This window comes from Pogona vitticeps, chromosome 1 (assembly GCF_051106095.1).
Source record: "Pogona vitticeps strain Pit_001003342236 chromosome 1, PviZW2.1, whole genome shotgun sequence".
Lineage (NCBI taxonomy): Eukaryota > Metazoa > Chordata > Lepidosauria > Squamata > Agamidae > Pogona > Pogona vitticeps.
The window spans coordinates 134,905,299-134,929,178 of NC_135783.1; the positions used below are offsets into that span (position 1 = coordinate 134,905,299).

The 23,880-nt window shown below is 41.9% G+C and overlaps 1 protein-coding gene and 1 long non-coding RNA gene across 2 annotated transcripts in view; one reads left to right on the top strand and one right to left on the bottom strand.

The window, feature by feature from the left end:
- Window positions 1-3,255: 3,255 nt before the first annotated feature.
- Window positions 3,256-13,795, bottom strand: LOC140708025 (uncharacterized). Its single transcript, XR_012088154.2, has 2 exons — window positions 5,449-13,795; window positions 3,256-4,654 (listed from the first exon to the last, which is right to left on the bottom strand). It is a non-coding gene; the product is annotated as an uncharacterized LOC140708025 (long non-coding RNA).
- A 9,763-nt stretch (window positions 13,796-23,558) lies between these two features.
- Window positions 23,559-23,880, top strand: part of TAF1B (TATA-box binding protein associated factor, RNA polymerase I subunit B) — a 56,574-nt gene continuing 56,252 nt past the window's right edge. Inside the window, exon 1 of the mRNA XM_073001482.2 lies at window positions 23,559-23,691. Within this exon, the coding sequence (XP_072857583.2) occupies window positions 23,674-23,691 (18 nt within the window). The 5' untranslated portion in view covers window positions 23,559-23,673. The remainder of the gene's footprint in view (window positions 23,692-23,880) is intronic.

Genomic DNA, 23,880 nt, shown 5'->3' on the forward strand with positions numbered 1-23,880 from the left:
TTGACATGATTTGGAATGATTTCAGTTTCCTATTATGGAATTCTAACATGGTGGGATGGATTTATTTTTTTAAAAAAAACACCAACCAACCTCTCAAACACAAATCAAAGTATAATTTAGCACTGTCAGTAGTTCTGTCAACAGTGTGCAATAAAATTGTAATTTGCACTTGTAGTATTTTAGAGCTTCAAAGATCATCTGGGTACTGGACTTAAATAACATTTTAACGCTTCTATAATATCATGTTTAGCTATATTGTATTCTCATTCTGGCGAAGAGGAAGATTAAGGCGGGAAAGCAGTTAGTAACATAAAGTATATGGTGGGATGAAAAACTGTGGCACATGGGTTTGCATTCTTTTTCTCCAAAGAATGAACTGTAAGTACAGAAAATCCGAGCAGACAGGCTCTTCTGTGAGTATTTAGTAGTTGCAGTGGGCACATTCGCCACCCACTGTCATCCTGCCATGAGACCTAACCATTTATTCTACAACCACATCCGTACAGTCATCATCTTTTGTTCTTGGTATAGGCAGAGGCAATTTAATTATTGTGTTTCTGATGTAACTTTCCCAGTTACATTTTGACAGAGATCAGAATATTTATTATTTGGACTACAGTTCCCAGAATTCACCAGGTAGCGGCCAAGCGGAAAGTGAAGCTTAAGGATTCCGACGGAGCTTTTCCCTGCCCTCCCATTAAGGCGACTGAGGCGTCTTCCCAAGGCAGCAGACAGCAACATTTCCAAACTCACCCCGATTGTTGCCCTCACTCGGAAGACAGGGCTGGAGGTGCTTTTTACCTCTGTCAGGGTTCAGTAGAAGGGGCACCAGGACCCAATCCAGAGCAAGACCACAGGAACAAGGTAGAGCCAACCCCACAGCCCAAGCAGAGACCAACCAGCTGGGGTTTTGAGTCCAAACAGCAGCCAAGTAGAAGGATGATGCAAATCGTGGTCAGACAGTCCAGGAGTCGAAGTCAGGAGGAACCGTATCAAGGCAGCAGGGATCCAGGGACCCAAGGAGAGGCAAGGCAGGAACAACTGGGTAAGTGGACATGGCAGGAACCACCAGGCAAGCAAGCAGGGCAGGAATAAAACCACAGTGGGTCTGGAGACTTTTGTTGCTGGGGCAAGTTCTGGGAGGGAGACCCACTCCTTCAACAGGCCTTTCCCTCCAGGTTTCCAGGTGAGCCTCATGAGTGGCCCAGCAGCTGCCACACAGGCCAGGGCCTGCCCCTATCAACACCAGGCCACTCCTGGGTCAGGTTGGCCCTGATCCTGCAGCTCCCAGGGTAGTACAGGCCAGAGCCTGACAACCCCCTCTAAACAGGCCAGCAGACCTCAGGTACAGTAGAGAATGTTGTAATGGTGCTAAAGGGCCACTATGATGACTTACCTGGCAGAATCCTCATCAGAGGAGAGCATGCAGTGGCCCAGGGACACCCGAGGCAGAACCTGACTTGCACTGAGAAGATCCCCTCCCTCCAGACAGTGAGGAAGCTTCAGAAGAAGATTGCCCCCCACCAGCCCTCAGCAGCATAGAAAGATCAGGCCCCCCCCCAAAAAAGGCAAAATCAGTGTCTGCAGGAAAAACATTCCAGATGTTGCAAGCAGCTGATTAACAACAGCTGGTGTAAGGAAGGTATTTACACTGAAGTAAGTAAAAGCAGAATCCAAACACTCATGCATGCAGTGCTGAAAAATCAATGTCTGTTCATCCTTTATTCTCAGCAGTTCTTGTTCCAGCGTGAATGACCTCCAGATAACCTGACTCTAACTGCTTTGTCATTGCTACTCTGCCTGTTTCTGACCCAATAAAGGCTTGATTAGAGATGGGCACAAACCGCTTCGTCCCAGTTCATCCCAGTTCATCAAGCCGGCAACACAGGTGCTGGGACTCCCCTCCCCTTTCCTCCTCTGGCTCAATCAACCCCTCACCGAGGCCCAGCACGGTAGCTTCCATCACCTCCTCAACTGATCTTCCAGTCCTGGCAACAGCGCTGGTTTCCCTGCCCCGCCCTCTAGGCTGATCTCCCACTCCGGCAAAGGGGTTGGGCGGAGAAGTCTGCGCTCTCGCTGGTGACTGGGAGGTGAGCCAAGGAGCTGGCTTGGTTGAGTGGCTAATTGGCTGAGGAGGCGGAGGAGGCCTTTACAACCTGGGATGAACCAGTTCGTGCCCATCTCTAACCTTGATCTCTGGGGGAGACCCTGAGTGACATCCCAGCTCTTCTTCTTCTTCTTGCCCCCCCCCCAGACTTTGGTGAGCACTCCCCTTGTACTCTGGCCAAGACCACCTCCGTACAGGGAGTAACTACTGGTGCGCAGGTACTTGCTGCACAAAAACCAGACACCCGCTTCAGGCAGCAAGCTATTTGGGGTCAGCCTCAGCTAGGGTGTAGGACTCCTGTGCGAAACCTCCCAGAGATGGACCCAGAACCTGCTTCTTGGCAAGATCCCAGTGAACCATCTATTCTCATAAAACATATAAGGAGCCTGTGTGCTGAGTCCTAGGGAGGGAGGAAGAAAGAAAGAAAGAAAGAAACTGATTATTTTTCTATCAAAGAAAGGAGAGCTTTCTTTGACCAGCAGTGGGAAAGCCTATTTCCAGAAGCAGAGCAGGCTGCCAGGGCTTTCTCTGCAGTGACACCTTAACTGTCGAACTGCCTCCCATCCTTGTTGTGATTCCAAGAAGCAATTAAAATGGTATTATTACTTTTGGCCCTTAATATTTTTTTACTGTAATTGGGTATGGCAGCACTGGTGTGCTCTACACACTATCACTTTGGTGACCGCTTATTTCCAACAACTCCTTTTCCTTCATCTATTCTGTGCTTCAAAATCACCCCTGGGTTGCTTATGACATAAAGGTGTATTACCAGAGAACACTGTTTTGTGTGTTTCTCAGGTATTAGTAGTAGCATAGGAGTAGCTTACAGATCCCAAAATAAAATAGACTTTATCAGGAGTTAGTATAACAACAGAACATATTTTTTTCTGGCACATAACACAAATTGTATTCAGTTAGATGTCAAGTATAATCTCAGTGACTTTTACATTTGTTTCTGCTTTAAACTTTTCTGGAACCACTTGCACAGCTCCTTTCACTTTTACACCATGCTCAAACTCCCTGGAACACATCCTTGTCTGACTCCAACAAAATTTAAATTAATCTCTCAAATTTCCTTGCTCTTCAACTTCACCTCCTTCCCAGCATTCCTTAGGCTATAAATGGTGGAGCGAAACAGTCAGAGACAGAGGGACACAATGGCTTTTAGAACAGTTTTAACCAAGTTGCAAAGGAAGTGTTATGATAATGTATTGCTTGTAGGAGTTCTGGTGGCTAGAAAAGTGATAAGGACAATGATTCCAATAAATGATGAACAACTAAACAAATAATGCCAAATGGCTGTGTTTTGGGGCCCACCAGGTGCTGTCTTTTTGCTCCTACCTTTACAATTACTGCAAAGAGCTGAGAGTTGGTCACGTGTGAAAAGTGTTCACAAGGGCACACATTTGAAAGCACAAAATGTGAATTGTGTTCAATCTACTGTAATTGAAATGGTATGCCCACCATCATCTTTTTAAAAAATGAATGCAAGCAAGACAAGTGATACACTCCGCTAACGATCATAGTAATTATTGCAGATTCTTCCAAACAATCCTGTACAAGCAACAATTTTATTTATTTATTTATTTATTTAAGATATTTTTACCCCCACCCTTCTTAAAAAGGACCCAAGGCTGCTTACATAATTAAAAGACAATATTTAAAGTTAAAAACAAGTATAGAAACACCCAAAAGAAACAAATACCATTCTGAGCAATGGTAAACAAAAGCAATACTAAAAACACATTTAAAGCAGTAAGGCATAACAATCCATTTAAAAATCTCACTTGGGCAGCCAGTCACTGAGGGGGAGCTTTTTCCCCTCTATACCCTTGTGGGGAAAAAGAAATCTATTTCCACCTTCACCACCTCCTTCTCCTGGAGAAACCCCGCGTTGTTGCTAGGTTACCAAGATATATTTCATTTACCCCACCTTTGAAGGCTTGGTAGTTGCTTTCTAGATCTGCAAAAGAATGAGGATTTAAAAAGTCCCATCATGCTATATTTAATTTTTTAATGTACTGTTTCTGAATCTTAAGATACATCTGGTTGTAATATTTGTGTTCATATTTCAGTATTTCATTTTGCAACAGTATTCCTTCTCCGGTGTAGTCTTTGGGGCATCTATGGTATACTGTATCTAGCTCTATCACCAGAAAGATGGACAGGCAACACCAAAAAGGAGCACACTCTTCACAAAACAGGAGGACATTTTTGCTTTAGATTTGCATATGTCAATATCATAAGAAGTAGACACTACTACAATAGTTTTAATAGACACATAACTCACCATCATACAGGTAACTACTGTAACTACTTTAAATGCCAGTATTGGGAAAAATACAGAGTATTAATTAAATAAATAAAGTATGGTGCCTCATGGTGTAGTGGTTAAACTACGATACATACTGCAGTCAAGACTCTACTCACAACTTAAGCTCGATCTTGATGGACTGAAGTAGCCAACTGGAGGTTGACTCAGCCTTCCATCCTTCTGATGTCAGTAAATTGAGTATCCACCTTATGGAGCCAGGGGGTAATTGTAGCCTGCAAAATTAAAGTATAAACTGCTCAGAGAGTGCTTTAAGCATTGTGGAGTGGTATATAAGCAGCACATTTTGCTTTTGTTTGCTTGTTTGTTTGTATCTCACCTTTCTCCTTAAAATGACCCAAGGTGGCTTTTGACCAAGAATACTTTGAAACATCCCTACACCTTGTAATTTTCCACAGCAAACTATCCATGAATGTGTGTGGAAAATAAATATATCCATTATGTATATAATATTTTAATTTACTTCTAATGCATTTACTCAATATTAGTTCATAAATTCCCATCAACACCTGTCCAGAATGAATGAGGATGGCAGACTTTGCACAGTGAACAAATAAGAAGCTCTGGAAATTGGTCATAGTTTTCTAAGGTCCTGCTCACACCAGGCAAATTTCCCCCCATTTCCATACACCTGTTGTACTGAATCGAGGACATGTGGTCCTAACATCTGGGGCTAACATCCCAATTTGTTTCAATGCTCCTGATACATTTCTTCTTATTTGCAATGTTGTGGCCAGCTACACCATGGAACCCATTTATTTTCTTTCTTGTTTCCTGGGGCACTGCAGCCTCTTACTTTAATTTAAAAATTACTGATGCGTCGATATGTTGAGAAGGTGTTCCTGATTGGTAACATTTTGTTCTCTAACATGTTGTATGTTGTACAGGTAGCTCTTGAAGGAATGCAAAGCACACCATGGGTCTGCCCCCACCATGGAAGGTTGTGTCACTTGCCAGACAGTGGGTGGAGTGATGTCCCTGTAAAGATGTTGACACATTGTATGCTCACCTGAAAGAAAAAGAGGGAGGCTTCTCATCCCTCAGAAGCCACACTCTTTATCTTCTGAGCACGGGTGCGCTGAGTGTCGAGTGGACTTCCAAAGCAGAAGAGAGAGGAAAGGAGCGAGTCGTCTTCGTCAGAAAGAGGGACTGTGCGCAGCTTCCAGAGGAGGAAGAGGAAGAGGAAGAGGGAAGGACAGATGTAATGGGTCAGTTTACTCCTGCAAGATGCATTAACTTGTCCAAAGCTTTGCCTACAAAGCCCTAAAGATTCTCTGAGAGGAATGGAATCTCTCCAGGACATACCAATACAGATATCATTATATATTTTTAAGACACCCAGGTTCCAGATCTAGTGACTTTAGTTCCTGCATGATCGCTCTGTATACCATTATCCTGCCTACAGCCTGTTTTGTGGTGCTAAAGGGGTAGCCAAAAAAGCTGGGCCAAGACCATTTGCTGTATGAGGCAGAGAAGCCACCCCACCCCTCCACAGTTGTTCACTATCTAAGGCAAGCTGTTTTGTTTTGGGAAGACAGGGTCCCCTACAATCACCCCTCTATGTTTTACTAGTAGCTTCATATAACAACCATTTAATATTTTGTGGCACTCAAAACCAGCTGACCGACTGCTGAGGTAGGTCCCTCACACTGCTTAACATTTGGGTCGGCCCTTGGGGACCTGCCAAATTCACTGAAAAGTGAACAGCTGAATTTCCTTATAATGTTATGTAATAACGAATGTTCTCTTATTTATGGTTCACTACATCAGTACTTAAACAATTTCACAGTGTATAGCTGCCTCCACATTTATGCCAGTTGGATACCACTTTGACTACACTGGCTCCAGCCTACAGAATTACTGTATGGGATTTGAGACAGGGCTTAGATTTTTGCACTAGTGTGCTATAGTTCATGTGAATGAGCCAGAATTTTAAATACCTCACCAAAACTACAAACCCAGGAAATACTATTTCCCAAAATAGTATTTTTGGGATCGTCTACCCAATAATGTGTAAATGCATTAGTATACCTCCTGCAGACTACCTTAAGTTTCTGCTGTCCGGAGAGAACCAATTAATATCACAGTCAGTGACTAAGTTTTTATTCTCAGTTTTAAGAATCCATAAAGTGTTGTGTTAAGACAGATGCATGATCCAAGTTTTATATTCCTGTTATCTTCTAATATCTAATATATTTTGTATATTTTATGTAATGTTTTTATCCTTGTACTTTTGGGTCTATGACCGTACAATAAACTCAAACATTTTTGGGATCATTTCCCAAAACACAGAAAAACATAGCCTGGTTACACTAAAATATAATTTATATAGCAGTTGTTTCAGCACATTCTGGTCATGTCTTGCAAACTAAAAGTTGTGGATCCCTTTAGTGAGTCAACTCATGTCACATCTTCCTCATGTCCTACTGCTCCCTTACAACAGTTTCTCTAGTGGCACTGTATTTTCTGGTCAATTTTGTATTCTCATTTTATGCAGTGACAACATCACACCAGGTATGTCATGAGATTATCCTGTTTGCCATATGATCTGTGATGGGGTAAGATCCTGGGGTTCTTAGCTCAGCAGTGTCCCATTCCCTGACATTTAAAGACTAACACCTGAGATCCTGAAGCAGAACATTGTGATGTCACAGTATCAGAACAGTCAAAGGTTCAGAGATGGAATTTTTGTACTCCTACAGCTGCCAAATTTTGTGGAACAAGAAGTCTCATGAGTCATAACACTCATGCTCCATTTCTTACCTTGCTTCAGATTACACAATAAACCCAACACCAAAAAGTCAGGAGCATGTGAAAAGGATTGGAGAGAGAGCCAGTGAGTGCATTTGGGCTACTCATGACATTTGAAGCAACATACAAGCATTTTTGCAATGAGCCAGTGAGTGTGGGCTCCAGCTAGGAATGGGTGGAAACAGGTGCCCAGGCTGTAAAAGCACACAACACTCACAACTCAAACAATCTTTTTCCTCAGTGCTGCTCACCTGGATGTCCCCCCTCTCCTGGAGACCCAGAGAAGAATAGCAATTCCACAAGACTTCAGTGGCAACTCTAAAGATGACCCATGAATCACTCACGCAACTCATTTGGAAACATGGAAGAAAAAGCAGTCAAAGAAAATAGTGAGACTTAGCTGTATTTTGAAAAAGCATTGATACGTTTTAGTTGTTGTTTTTAGGACACATTCTATCCTGTGACAACTTTCAACCAGAAAACTGAAATTGGTGCATAATTCATAAGAATCTAAGACAAGAAAAGCCACTGAGGATCAGGCCTGTCTGTTCCAGCAATCTTGATTCCTACAGCAATCAAACAGATGAATGGCTAGCCAACAGTAGCAAATTAACATGTAACCTCTGTAACAGGAAGGATTCAGAGGAACGATGGCTTTGAATTCTTCATATTGTATCCTTTATCCATCTCCAGAACCTGCCACCCAAATTGGCTATTGATCTGTCATAGCCAGGAAGATTCTGGGAGCTATATTACAAATATAGAACTTTTCTAAGCTCTAGTATTACACATCCTTGATTATCTGAATTAGGTGACACTATGTTAGCAGATTATCCGGGAATCAATCACCATTCCTCCAAGCACATTATTAAGGACAAGAAGAAACCAGTATCACTTGAGTTCTAAGACAAATTTATGGGAATTGTTATTATCGTTGCAAGCAAATCGGCCTTGGGCAATCCGCAACCATTCCATTCAGTTTCCTGTCTTTCCCACTTCTAAACATGCTGGTGTTTTCACCAGTGATTTATATCTTTCTAAGAGATAATAATAGACTATGTCATCCTTTTAACTGTTTCCAGCCTCTAAACTGTTACTTCTTCCAAGTCTAACAATATTTTATTCTCCTCTATAATTTACTGTACTTTGCATTAAAATTTGCTAAATATTGTGGTAGTCAGGGACTGCAACTTACTTGATGCCTGCAGAACATTGTGTTATTGTTAGTAAGTCCATAAATATATATTGTCAATTCTCATTTTTATCTAACCTCCTTGGTTCTACAGCTTGCCTGAATTAGACCAAAAAAGCAGAAGGCTTTACACATTCTAATAGATCAGTATACATTTGGGAAACCTCTCGCCTAAGTTAGGGAGCAACTACGTACACTGGTCATTCACGACACAATTTGCATCAGATTGGGTAGTGATTAATTGAAATTAAAGCCCGATTACTACATGACATAAAGCTGAATCTGGGCATGCCTGTTGTGGAATCATCTTCTTTTTTTTTAACAGAAAATCAACGAGTTTTTAAATTGTCCAACCACCGGTATGGTTTAAATTAGTTGCCACCCGTTGGACATTGCTTTGATCTGCTTTCTGCCAGTGTGGTTGCCTGACCTGAAGCAAAGGGTAACGTGCAGGGGTGTCACTTCCCTTCAACTGAGTGCCCCTAGTGTTCAAATTGATTGACTCTCCCTGGCCTCCTGCTAGCCTAAAAAATGTCTTGACTCTGGACCACACCAGAATGACGGAACTTTGGTTACTCCTTGGAAAATATAATGACTCATACAGCAAATACACAGGTGGCAACTGCTGCGATCATGCTCAACCTTGTTCAGTTGACTGTGCCCTCGGAACTAAAAACTCTGAGAATACTAAGTTAAGAAATAACAGGAGCCAAGTTAAGCTTTTAAGTGCTTATCTGACTTGCTTTTCTGCGGCTTGTCAGGAGTTTGCTTAGAGTTTATATGATTGCTGTTGTTACTTCTCGTTAATCTTTCTGCTGTCTACCTTCAGGCTATTCCCATAAAAATGCAGGAAAAAGAAAGAAACTGGTCCCTAGCCTCTTTCTCCTCCTCCTCCTCCTCCTCCATCACCACCACCTGGTTTTCTTGGAAATCTGAAAAGCAATTTCCCCTGGGCTTTCTCACTCCTTTCTATTCAGCTGCAGAGGCTGCAGTCTGACTCTTCTCTTCTCTGTTTTTTGTTCTCCCCCCACTCCCGCCTTCTATCAAACTTTGTTCCTCTCTCTCTTTTTTCCTTGCAGGAGAAAAGAGGCCGGTACAACCACTCACCAAGCTTTAGTTTATGTAATTTAGCTCTGGAACTTGCTCTTTTAAGTGGGAGCTCCTGTGCTAAGGCATAGAAAGAACTGATAAATAAAATCTGATCCATGAAAACCCTGTGGTTAATTTGCAGTGATTAATTTCCAGTACTGCAGATAAACCTCTGCTCATGATTGATAGATTCAGGTAGCTGGTTCTAGGTTGACTTAAGCCGTCTGAGATTGGTAAAATGAGTATGCATCTTGCTGAGGGGTAATGAGGCATTTGGATAATTATGTTGGAAACTGCCCAGAAAGGGCTCTAGTACTATGGGGCGGTATATAAGTTAAAACAACAAATAAATAAAACTTGCATGCCTTTGGACATACACAGAGTATCTATGACATAAACAAATATCCACATAGTCAATATTAGAAAAATAGGTTTCCACTCAGAGGGTGCCTTACAAGTAGGATTTGTGAATTTTGATGTTGACAATCTCATGGTGAAATAAATTAGTTCCAGTGCTATAATATTTTCCATTTTAATTTTTTTTTCTTTTGCCAACATGTTGAAACTGACTAACATGGATTCTTCTTTGGAAATTGCTACAGGAGATAGCTTGAACTTCTTTCCATTGGAACCTGCCTTGGAAGCTCAAGAGAAGACATGACTCTCTGGGAGGAAAAACAATAATGCTGGGAAAGGTGGAAGGCAGCAGGAAAAGAGGAAGATCAAATACAAGATGGATTGACTCTCTAAAGGGAGCCACAGACTTGAGTTTGCAAGAGTTGAGCAGGGCTATTGAGAACAGGGCATTTTGGAGATCGCCCGTTCATGGGAGTTGTCATAAATCAAGGGCAACTTGATGGCACATAATAATGAAAACAATTTTCCTGCCAAGATTTCCACCTGTAATCAAAGAAAAACACGTCCTTTTGTTGTGTCTTGTAAAACTCCTTCTGTAGGTATATTGCTGTAGGAAAGCCCAGCACCACAAGGTGGCAACCCATTCCTTGGCTTTAAAAGGATTTCGCGAATTAGGTGCATTGTCATTGTTTAGTACAGCAGCGGGCAAAGTGCAGCCTTCCAGATGTGGTTGGACGGTGATTCCCAGCATCCCTCACCATTGGTTATGGCTGATGGGAGCTGCTGTCCAACATCTGAAGGTGTCCACTTAGCCCACCCCTGGTCTAACGTATAAAAAGGAGTATGCTCTGTGATCAGTCTTAGGGATGATGCTATCACTGGGGATGGAAAAGATGGTTATTTCAGGCAGCAGACATTGGGCAGCAGAGGCCTCTGGAGCCCCTTCTTAGCCCTTCCTCTCTGTGGGTAGCCAGGAACTTCAAAATGAACCTACCGGCTCCAATGCAGTGGAAGGTGCTGCCCATCAGTTGCATGGGTTCAACTGCCGGTCCAGTCAGCTCCTCAACATGAAACAAGGAAAGGTGGCACTTTGCGCTTCTTCTCACACATGGAAATGGCTTTCCTGGTCTACTCTAGCCCCTGTGTCTTTGTTATCCACTCCCTTTGGCATCGGCCTTTTACATGGTTTGTTCTGCATTACTGCTCTGACTGGGTCTTTAGTACTACTTATGTTTACCATCTCTCAGAGAGATACTTGTTTGTTCCTTTCTTAATATTTGCATACTTGTCATTTTAGCTTCAATATGGTCTTTTAATGATGTCAGCTGCCTCTTTACACTCACTGTTGTTAGCTCTAGGTATTATCTTTCAGTGACCTAAACCACTGTTGTCTACTCATTGTTTTCAGCTTTAAATATTGTCTTTCAGTGAGGTAAGCCGCCTCAGGTCCTTTTTAAAGAAAAAGGCGGGGTAAAAATGTGTTAAATAAATAAATAGTAAATAATAGTAACTGCAGGAAGGACAAGGGGTGGGGAAGACAATGGATGGGGAACATAAAGAGCCAGAAGTACTTGAATGTCCAGCCTTTTCTCAACAAGCATCTGATGCCACACTTCCCAGGTTTCACAGATTTCATCAAAACAATATTGATTTGCTTTCTCTTGGGAGAATTATCAGTTGGTCATTTCTGCAGTACATTATTCCATCGTCCTTCCTTGCAAACATTAGGATTGGAGAGCCCTGGCAAATACATTAATTGTGATAAGAAATTAGAGCTACCATTGACAAAAATATAAACACAGGAATTTGTTGGTTTTGTGGGTTTTTCGGGCTCTTTGGCCGTGTTTTGAAGGTTGTTCTTCCTGACGTTTCGCCAGTCTCTGCGGCCGGCATCTTCAGAGGACTGGGGTAGGAACTCTGTCCATGCTCTCTCAGGCCAAAGAACCCGAAAAACCCACAACAACCATCAGATCCTGGCCGTGAAAGCCTTCGAGAATACACAGGAATTTGTATTTGAGGGCTTCTGGTTAGCTCTTTCTTTTTTAAAGAGAGGGAGAAGGTGTTCATTATCAACCTGTCTCTCTGTGTATTATGCCACATACTGGCTCGACAGCTCATCATCAATATTACTAACAGCAACCCTGGCATATCCAACCAATTTCCAGAAGCCACAGCCTTGCAGCAGCTGTGGGACTAGCCACAGTTTCAATATAGCAGCAAGACAGAGAAGCCGAAGAGGCCAAACATGAGAGGTGGAGAACTCTGAAGCATGGCACGCATAAAATGGAATGGAAGGTTGGCTTTTCAAAGTATCTACAGTTTCAGAAAATAGGGTAATAATTCTTTTGACTTCCCTCTCGGCTCCATAAATCAATCCAAGACATGCATCAGTCTAATCAAAATGATTTATCAGCAACTGTTCTTGGTCAGGGGCTGGCAAGAGGTAACTGGGTATGCCCCTTTAGGGAACTCTTAGCAAAAGAGCTCTGTTTTAAAGTTGTGTTTACCAAGGCCGGGGGAGCATGCTGAAAGTCAACGCCTTGATATTTAACAATATATCCCAAGAACATGGCTTCCTTACAGTGGAGAAAATATAATGGTCCCATATTAGTATCAGCTGTGCTTTTTCAGCTGCAGGTTTAGGAAAACAGGAACTATAACTGTAATACCAACACTGTGCAACCTTGTTCATTAGAAACAAAGCCTCATGGAATTCACTGCGCACGGGTTTATCTGAGCCATGCATCAACCTCGGTGCTGCTGCATATAAAAATCTTAATTAGAAATGTGAACTGAAGCAAGAAGACAGGCTGTCTCCTTACTCCAAAATTATCATATTCCTATCAATGTCTCAGTATGCTTGGGTAACTTGTAATTAGGGACAGAGGTTAACACATCATTTTGTATGTTGAACAACCGGTTATGTTCATGGCATTATTATTTTTTTTAAAGGGCTTGCTTTCCCCAGTTGGTGTGTGTATGTGTGTGTGGGGGGGGAAGGAGAGAGAGAGAGGGAGAGAAATTGTTAGTTCAGATGAGTAGACCAAGGCATTCAACAGACAATTACAGCGTGTCCCACATTATTGCTCTAGATTTAAACCAACGACACATGCATATATTTGGAACTCCCAATTTTCATAAAGTGTAACTTTAATTTAAAGGCTGAATTAATAGCAGCTACTTTGGTGTTTCCAAACTAGTTCACCACATCAAAACCTCTGTGAGACAGCAAGAATATTATTTTGTTTTTAATTTGGGGGAACAGATCTGAACGACAAACTAGAAGGGAATTTCTTAATGGCACCACTTCAGAACAGAGCTTTTCCCTTTAATCTCCCCTCTGTGTGTGTGTGTGTGTGTGTGTGTGTGTGTGTGTGTGTGTGTGTGTGTGTGTGTGTGTGTGTGTGTGTGTGTGTGTGTGTGTGTGTGTGTGTGTGTGTGTGTGTGTGTGTGTGTGTGTGTGTGTGTGTGTGTGTGTGTGTGTTTGTGTGCTCCAGGTCTGGGGTTCATAGAACTGATAGCTGGTGAGACTGACTTCCAGTTTCACTTTGCCACCCCTTTGCATTAAATCATAGAACCACCCAGATCTGACAATGGGAAGATCCCGATTCAGGATCTCCTGGTTTCTTTCTCTTTAATTATGAGCAGCCTTGGGGGAAGGCAGCTTGGATCAGGGTTGTGACACAGGCAAGTATTCCCCCCTTCCATTAACTGCCCCCCCATGCCATTTCTCCAACTTAAACATTTATCTGAAGATGCAGTTAGCTACAGAATTAAATTATTTTAAGAATCTGTGTTATTTTTTTAAGGCACAGTGCAAGATACCAAGAAGGAATGAGAAACATTGCTGATCTTCCCAGTGTGAATATTTCCACAAACTCAGCAGATGGCCTGAGGCAAACCTCTCCCCTTATCCCCACAACCACCGGCAGTATAATAATAATCACCTTACATAGCTGTATAAAGATTGAAACAAGATAATGCATGTAAAGGTGTTTTAAACACTTGGAAGCATTATACAGATATTAAATGTTACTGCTAAAATGAGGGTGCAGTCCTCAACATCGTTAGTAGTAGAGCCAGATCCAAACTGAAGGGGGGGGGAATGCCCTCAGGTGGGCCCTTGGCTTGGTTGGGGAATCCTTAGTGGCCCTTTGGGATATGACTCCGGGCAGCAATGGGCAGATAGGCCAAGCCATCCTTTACATTGCCCACAATGCCTGAGGACAATGCTAAGTCAGAGCTACAGTGGGAAATGACAAAGGGACTTGACCCAAGCAGTTTTGAATGCCAGATCAGAAAAAAATAATGCAACCAAGGGAGGAGAAGATAGTAACACAAGGTTGATGAGCTTGTGATGCTAGATACTGTAGCCAGGCCTTCTTACTGGGTGTGAGTCCTTCAATAACCAAACGGGGCCTCTGAGTAAGATGTTCTTAGGATTATACCATGCAAGAATATTTTAGTTCCTTTCAATAAATTATTTTGTATGCATTCATGTAATTACAACCACACCACTGCTTATAGGCCACATTCCTAGCATTCTATGAAAACAGTATGCTGAATTATTAGTAGTATGCTGCAGTACTATATAGACAGTACTGCATAACCATAAAAATCTTAACAGTGCAGTTTGTTAAAACAGAAGAAACCTAGAAAATTAGTGATTGATATGTGACTGTCTATTTTAGTATCGTCACAATGAACAGCTCACACACAAAGCAAAAAACAAGCAGTTTCTAAGTATTTCTTGTACTACTAAAAAAAGAGAGATGGACAAGTTGTAACTCTCTAGACATCTCTAGACTGCTGTTCCTGTCAACCCGAATCAGTATGGTATTCCTGTATGGGGGATTATGGAGGTTGCAGACCAGCAACATGTGTCCAGCAAATGCTGTTACATTATAAAAACTGAGACGAGAGTTTATCACACCAAGTTCATTAGCGAGGATTCAGATCAGCAAGTGGCACTTTGCTGAGTGGTCCACAGCCTCACCAATGCTACACAGTATGCTGGATCTCAATCAGATGTAATTAATTAATTAATTAATTAAATAAATAAATAAATAAATAAATAAATAAATAAATAAATAAATAAAATTTGTGAATTTCATTGTATGGGTATACAGTGTATATACTTACAATGACAATAAATAAATAAATAAAAATAAATAAAAATATTTACAACTGTTCTTCATTTAAGGCTGAGTTTATCTGATATCGGCAGTTGATTTTAGTGGGGTGTTCATTGCCTAGCTTTGTTTGGTGTTATTAGAGAAAGTTTATCCTATAATACCAGATAGTTTTAGACCTAAGAGTCTTACTCTGTGGCCTGCGGACCCCTGGGGGTTGCAATGCCCTCACAGAGGGTCTGTGATAGCTTGAAGAAATGTTATGGTCTTTTGCAGTTAACATAGAAAGAAGTAAGCAAAAGAAAGAATGAAAGCAAGAAAGAAAAGGAAATGTAGAACGAAATCTTGCTTGTTTGTTTAAAACTTGGCTTCTCTAACCTACAGCCTTCATTAAAAATAAACAAAAGTAAAAAATGAAAATAACTGTTTGATAGCAAGTAACTGTTTGATGTTTCTGCACACTGTGAGAACATGCAAATCAATGACACTGAGTGGCTGAGAGACAGCACGTGACATTTCTTGCCGCTGTGCAGAGTCAGAAGCCGCGGGAAGAGAGAGTCAGAGTCAGTCAGTGTCATTGTTCAGACAGACTTCATGATTGTGTTCTTCTTCGATTTCTGCTTATAAAACCATTTGGTTATTGTCGGGTGAAGTGACTTTTTGATATTATTGCAGTGAATTTCGTAACAATGCATTTTGGCAGAGCCTCAGAGTGGATCTCTGGCTGAATTTGAAACAAAAGAACTGATGGTGTTGATGAGGGTGCATTCTGTTCAAAACAAAACAAAGCTTCTTCCAGTCATCTTAAAAAGTATCACTGTTAATTATAATTATATGGATATATTATGTCACCTTTTTCCCACTCAACTTGTTTTTAATGAGGTACAATTTTGTATAAATTATATTCATGTCATTTTCTAGCTTTTTCATGTGATTTTTTAAATAGGTGTGTCTTATTAATGATTTTATGTCAGACCTGGGCAAAGTGCAGCCCGAGGGTCACATATGGCCTGCGAGCCACTCCTGTCAGGCCCACAGTTTTGAACATCAAAACCATTTACAGTGGTGCCTCGCACAACGGGCGCCTCGTAGAGCGATGAATTCGCTCTACGAGGCCGGTTTTGCAACCGCAAATGCGATCGCAAAACGGTGCCCGCATAGGGTGAAAATCGCAGAGCAAAGGTCAGTAAGCGGTTCGCTTACCGACCTTCGCTTTGCGACCCGCTGATCAAGCTGTTCCGCGGCTACAAAATGGCCACCAGAAGCCCCCAAATGGCCGTGCACAGCGTTTTCGCGCCCTCGTAAAGCGAGGGGAGGGCGCGAAAATGGCTGCTGGCCATAGGGAAGCATCGCTGAACGGTGAGTATTCGGCCCAATTGGAACGCATTAAACCATGGCTTTTCCTTCCCCATTCAACGATGCTTTCACACAGCGAGGGTTAATCCGGAACGGATTAACCTCGCTGTGCGAGGCACCACTGTATAGCTTTTTGTCTAAAGTTGATCAGTTGCTTATCTTTAACATACCGCATGAAAACCTCTTTTGTATTTGTGAAGATTAACAAGTTTAAATAAAAACAGTCATAACATCACTGTTTCATTTTATTTTTAAGTAAAGTTGGTTCGGCCCCTGAACACAGTTCAGATTTTTCATGTGGACCCCCTGTAGAAATTAATTGTCCACCCCTGTTTTATGTGCTTACAATTTCAATTTCTCCAGCAAGAATTAAAGATGATGATGATGATGATGATGATTAGTATTATTATTACTGTAGTATTATTAAAAATATCAGACACACTCAATCAAAATTATAAAAACATTGACTATTATTATATAACTGATACAAGTTTTAACCAAAAACCTAAGTATCTGTTAAATATTGGCACAGTATGTATGCTGTTCCTAATATTGACATTTTAGTAGCTCTAATGTGTTATTTCTGAGATCTGCAACTGCTTATAGTACTGTGTGAAATTGTTCCCAAAGCCCTAATGACTGAAGTGTATTTCATTCACAAGTGAGATGATTTGATTGCCAGATCACTGTATTTTGTTAGTTTTTCCAATTCTTTATTTTCAACTCTGGCATCCCCTGGAATTGCAATGTCAATGACCCAGGCATTTCTTCATTCTGTTACTACTATGTCTGGTGTGTTATCTTTAAAATGTCTGTCAGTTTGGATCCAGAAATCCCACAGGATCTTAACTTTGTCCTTTTCTGATACCTTCTCTACCTGATGTTCCCACAGGTTTTTGGAGGTTCGCAAGTTATATTTTTGGCATAATGACCAGTGCACTAATTTTGCCACACTATCATATATTATATGGGAGTGTTTGTTCTTGTGCAGCAAAAATCAAGCCTTTGGTTTCTTTCTTAAGGGTCCCCAGTTTTAACCATGCCCATGTCAAATTGCGATCTGCTTTCCATCAGTATTTCTCAGGTGTTATCCATGTAGTGGTTTATTTCTCCAACTTTTTAATTTATTTTCAAATGGTCGTTTCTTATATTAAGCCTTTGTTTCTGTTGTTTTCAAAGTATTTTCCATTTTCACTGACTTAAGTAATTTTTCTCTACTTGTATTTATACAAGCATTTAGGCTTCTTTTTTTCCTCCTCTACTACCTGCTGTAATTGCAGCAATCCAAGAGCCTCATGGTGCAGTGGTTAAACTGCTGTACTGCAGCCAAAAGGCCGGGACACAGACTTACCTGGTCTCGCATTGAGGCCAAAGCAGCGGCTGGGTCTCTCCTGTGGCGGCCAGGGAACAAGATGGTGGCGGCAGTGGAAGGTGAGTGGACATTCCAGCCCCAGGGGACCACACTCTCATTATGTCCACCTGTGCAGGGCTATACACATGCATATATGAATATGAATACCCACATCTCTAGTTGAGAATGGTTGGGCTAGATTATATACTGATTGTCCAAACAGACCACTCCACAACTGACTGAACCTACGTCACCATGAGGAAGTTAAAAACACAACAGCACTTATATATAAACACAACTTTTTATCTAGCTGCTATTTGAAAGGTGTTCATTCACTCACCCCACACCTATGGCAATGAGATTAGATCTTTGTCATGAGATGCAGCTACTTTTTATCCTTGGTCTATTTTTCCTGCACTGGCAGATCAGGCGCCTGTTCCCATACATTAAAATAACCACAACTGTCACAAGAAGCATTATCAGTCATCAAGCAATAATGTTCCTCGACTTTGAAGCCTTTCACCTTCAAGAGCATAAATTAGTTAAGAACATAAGGAGCAGAGTCAGAAAAACCATCATAGTGACCTGGTTCTGGATTTTAAAAAATATGGATCTCCTGACAAGGAAACGATGCTGATGATCATCTTTGCTATCAGGATCTGGGCAAAGCATCTCAGGTAAGAACATAGGAGGTAGAGCAAAAGACTACCTTGCTAAGTGTCAATCAATAGTAAAATAATGAAGTTATTAACAGTTAATAATTACTAATGGTTAATCATTCAGCTGTCATCTCTATATCCTATTTCACACGATTCTCCACACCCACAACCACGTACGTATACTCTCTCTATACACTTGTGGTTACACTATTGTACTCCACATGTCTGAAGAAGTGGATTTTAATGAAAGCTCAGCCTGTAATAAATTTGTTAATCTTAAAAGTACCATAAGCCTCCCCTCTTTTATTGTTATGGATTCGGCATTAGAGATGGGACTGTCCTTTCTTTTGGACTGCAACCCCCAGAATTCACTAGAAATTCCACCAGTCAGAATCCTGGGAAAGGCAACCCAAAACAGTAGTTTAAAGAGTCGTTCTTTCAGAGGTTCCCTCAGCAGTTCCCAATCTTGGATCCCCAGATGTTCTTGGACTACAACTCCCAGAAATCCTGGCCAGTACAACTGGTTTTAGTCCAAGAACATCTGGGGACTGAGATTGTGAACCACTGCTCTAGAGCCTAGATAGCAGAGATTTCCTGCCCCCGTGATCCCTTGAGACTCCCACGAAGCCTTGCTACTCATGGGCACCACCAAGAGCAATTACAGTACTTTCCTCTTGAAAGGCAATATAATCATGTGGAGGTCCACATGGAAGTCTTTAAGGTACTGGTTTTGGACTGCATCTCTCAGGATTTTGCCTTGGGGAATTCCTGGTGAATTCTGGGAGCTGAAATCCAGAACCTCATGCCCATTCAGCATCCCATTCCTCACAGTGGCTAACTAGATGCCTTTAGCAAACCCTCCGAGTAGGATATAAGGATAATAGCTAAGTGGAGTTTCGTATTTTGGAGCTCAGACCCCAACACTGCCTTGCACTTAAGATCTTGGATAAGTTTAATTTTGTTTAACTTTCTGGGAAATTGATTTTTTTTTTTTGTAACCGGGGATCTCCATCACTGTGATCACTTTGTCAATGACCAAGCCCTCACCTGATAGTGATAGTAGCCATTTTGAGTGTCCCTACAACACCTTCTCTCTTAACATTTCAAATCTACTCATCAGTCCCAAAGGCTCCGAACTCTTGGGTTTAACTAACTTCAGCTCTGGGTTTAGATAAAACCACACACTCGAACTGTGGTTAGTTTAAAGTGGAAACAGATGCTATTAGTCTTTGTGGTGGCACTAAGGTAGGGGAAGCAGATTCATCTAGATAAAACCAAAACTTGGAAAAATAATTTATTTTGGACTACAATCTCCAGAATTTCCCAGTTGGCATCACCATTCTGGGGAATATAATGCAAAAAGTCACTTTTCCAATTTTTGTGCAATACTGTCCTTGAGGTTAGGTTTGTAACCAGACCACTAAATCTTGTTGAGAGATCTAATTAGTACCCTTCTTTAGGAAAGCTATCTTACAATATATATGTACACCTAACAGTTGGTTTTATATGATCAATATATATATTACAGAACAAGGGTTTTTAAACAGTGACATACATACCACTATTAGGTCACATCGGACAAATGTGTCTGAGGAGGGATTTCCAGGACTAGTCCAAGACACTAAGCCTCAGGCGAAGAATGAGGTAATGCCTCCTCCTCTTACACATCGATTGGAAGCTGGACTGGCAGCTGAATCTTACTTCAGCACTGGCAACAAGGCAGCTGCTTCCCCTGCACCCACTTCCCCAGCTCCCTGATTGTCACATGATGTTCTTTCTGCCCCTTGCATGCTGTCTTCTAAACAAGATGCTGTGGTGGAACAGAGTCAGCATGCCTCAAGAGAGCAGAACCATGAATGCTTATGGGTAAGGCTTGCTGAAGGGTGAAGGCTGCATCCCCGTTGGCTTGCTCAGTCATGGGACTTTCTGAGCAGCACAGTCTGTGCCAAGGGGAAGAGGGATCTACACAAGGCAGCTGTCTAGTCCAGCAAGAACCAAGCCCTGTTGCCACTGAATCGTGAGGACAGAGGGGGTGAGGAGCCTCTAATTTATGCCATCATCTTTGACAAACGGTAGGGTTGGGCCTGCTAGAGTACCACAGGCAGGACATTGCCACAGAGAAAATCTTCTAAAGGCAGGAATACCTCTAACAGGGCCTCACATGAGGATCTCAGAATGCAAGTAGATGCATGCATATGAAAGCTGACTGCTAAGTACTTTGAAGGAACAGTTCCTCAACCAAAACATAGTGTTGTCCAAGTTGTCCAATCAAAATCAAATATGCGCATTTCACACAGAACAGTTCTTCCATCTGTGGGTTGCCAGACAGACATATGGGATAGATAAAATAACTCCCAGAAATGCAGTTAGAAATGGTGACAGCATAATGTTCATTTGTTTTGCGGAATTAAGCAACATATTGGCTACTTTGTTGTGCTGTGGCACTGCTGACTCTGTAGCATCATCCACTTTAAAGAAATGTGAAAGAACAACAAGTAAAAAATGAAAGGTATGGATACCTTCCAGGAAAATTTAAAACCCAGCAGATGCTAAAAGTCAGGTCCATATGAATTCTATTTTAGCATCCTGTGTTTTGAGGATTAAGGCATCAGTGGCAAGAGTAGGGAGGTGTGACTCTCCAGATGTTGGACTTCAACTCTTATAAGTCCTTAGCCAGTCTAGTCAATGGTAAGAGATGATGGGAGCTGCAGCCCAAGAACTCCTGCCGGGTCACTCCCACTCTTACACATGATCTTTCAGGGCCCCAGAAGTGACCAGCTTCTTTTTTCAAAAACAGACGTGTACAACCTGGGTAGCTTAGTCATAGACTGACAGGAACAATTCATTGTTCATGTCCTCGTCAACATATTGTTTTTATTTCTAACCTTTTTATTATCTCCCATTTATACCTTTTAGAAAGCCAACTTTGTTTCTCACACTCTTCTGATTTGTTACTGTGATTCAGTCTCAATTCCAGGCAATGTTAAGAGTTCACCTATTTAAATAAATTAATATACTGTACCTAGATGAGTAGCAGTTATTTTGATGATGTCATGTACAAGCCTACATGTCTGGCAAAATAATAGAGTACATTTCCTTCCTTGAAAAATATTTCAGTGTACTTGGAAGTGCATTTATTTATTAATTTATATTTATTTATTTATTAAGTTTATACCCCGCCCATCTAGACCGAAATCTACTCTGGGCGGCTAACAATAACATTTGTCTCAACACACAAATATTTCTCAAGTAATAGTCTCACTATCTGCTGGAACTGTAGTGTAGCAATATTCTTATTGCCCAGAATCCTATTGGGAATTTAAACAAGCATAAATTGGGGTATAACTGCATAAACTATGTTGGCAAATGCTGCTTATTCAAGAGATGCTGCTCATATTCCTTGTTGTGCACCAAGCTGCATGACTGGCATGTGATGCTGAATGTGAGCAGCAACTCATGAATGAGCAGTAATTTTCCACCATGATTTACAAAATGGCACTCATGCCTATATAAATCCCTAGTTGGATTCTGGCTATTATGTTACTGCAACAATTGAGCAACATGCAGTCCAGCTTTTAGAAAAGTGCTCTATTGATTTATTCTACATTGTTAATGAAAAAATGCTTTGCAAATTAAAACAGACAAGTTGAAAAACCTCCAAGTTCCTCAATGAATTAGGAATGTAGAACAGTAGCAAACAAACCCCACAAACCTCTGTGGTCTTTTAAAGATATTGTGATCAGAGGGGCATTTAGCCTACTGTTTGGCCCACTGCAAAGACAGGTTTGCATCAGTCCTTTTTTAATTTTTTTTGACAAATCATCCCCAGATAATTTCTACCTGCACCTTCCTGAGCCCATATCAGGGGCTTCTACTTTTTTGGTAGGGGTAAGACTGCTCTGGTTTGAACTGTTTGCAGTGGACTTCTGCCTGTCCAGTCTCATTGTGAAGTAGCATAATTTAATAAGCAAACCAAAATAGTGGCAAATTGATCACTTCCTCTGCATCTCAGCAGAGGGGAAAGGGAATGGTTTTTTTAAAGCCTGCAGTAGATTATAGCTGATGCACTGTAGCATTTATTTAAAAAATCTTCTTTGTCTTGTCTTAACGGTTTGTTAAGAAATTGCCCACAGCTAATTCTGTTGATTCCGCTGCCAGCAGTTTCTCGACTGTTCACAAATAAAACTGTTCCCTGAATATCGTGTGTCTCTTGAAGATCCAGTTCTGGTCATAAGTTAGAAGTAAGATGACAGCACATAACAGACTCAGAATTTGAAACCGATTTAATGTTGGGAAAACTGTCGTGTAATTGCGCTTTCCTGATGTTAGCGTCACCCAGTGAATGATCTTGGTGACTTGATCCGAGGTTTATTTTTCCCATCTAATGTATTCCTCCATCTGAAAACAGGAGGTGAAGTTCTGGTGGCCCTTGGAGACTTTTCCAGCACTGGGTTCCTCACTTTTCCATGACTAGGAAGCCCCCAGGTGAACCAAATGCTCTTGCCTGCTGCTTGAAATTCCCCACCCCTTCCTTTGAGCAAACTCCTTCTAGCACTAGATTTCTGTAAGTCCCTCCAGTAAAGCAGAACACGTGCCCAGGTTGAAGCTTTCCTAGAAAGAATCTGCCCTGAAAATTGTGGTCTTCAATGCATACGTACATTATTGTATACTTATTGCTTTTAGATTCAACGTGTTCTTTGGTTTATGTAAACTGCCTCTTGATACCTATTGTTCTTAGCTTAAAATATTGCCTTTCATGAAGCACACCACCGTTGTATACTCATTTGTCTTCAGCTTCAAATGCTGTCTTTTAAGCCGCCTTGAGTCCTTTTTAACGGAAAGGCGGGGTAACAAATATTTTAAATAAAAAAATATTGTGAAGCTCTTCGGAAGTGTAGGGGAATTTGCTTTTGGGTCGGTCGTAGTTATATTGCTGCAGGTTTCCTATACTGTACACGATACTGACCTCGGCAAGTTTATTGCAAAGGAAACAAGATGGTTAGCGTTTGTGGAAGGAAGGTACCACTCCGCCCGCCTGTTAAGCATACGTGTGAACCCGTACCTCTCCCCCCCCCCCACATGCCAATAAGATAAACCCAAAGCAAAGCCGATTGCTTTTAATTAAAGTATTCCCTCTTCGCAGAAAATAATTCCTGCCCTGGGCTTCCTCTGTCTCCCGCCCCTTTCCCCCCCCCCGCGCCATGGGAATCGAAAGGAGACTTCGGAACCAAAGGGCGACACCTCTTGTTTCCCAGCCGGCGGATCTTCTCGAGAGCTCTCCGGCGCGGCGGAGTCGTTGCTAGGGCACTAGCCGGCGGGCTGGGAGCGCCGGGGAGGGGGGCACGTGATGGAGCAAGAGGAGACGGTGAGCTTCTTGCGGGGGTGGGGGGAGGGGGGCGTCGACGACCCCTGAATGGTTGTGGGTGGGGGGGCGCTTTGAGTCGGGGTGTGAGGAAAGGCCCCGGCAGATATTGGAGCTATGAAGCTGGGACACGAGGGAGCCCACTTTTAGGGAATGGTGGTGGAAGCGGGAACGAGAGGTTCTCTTGCCTTA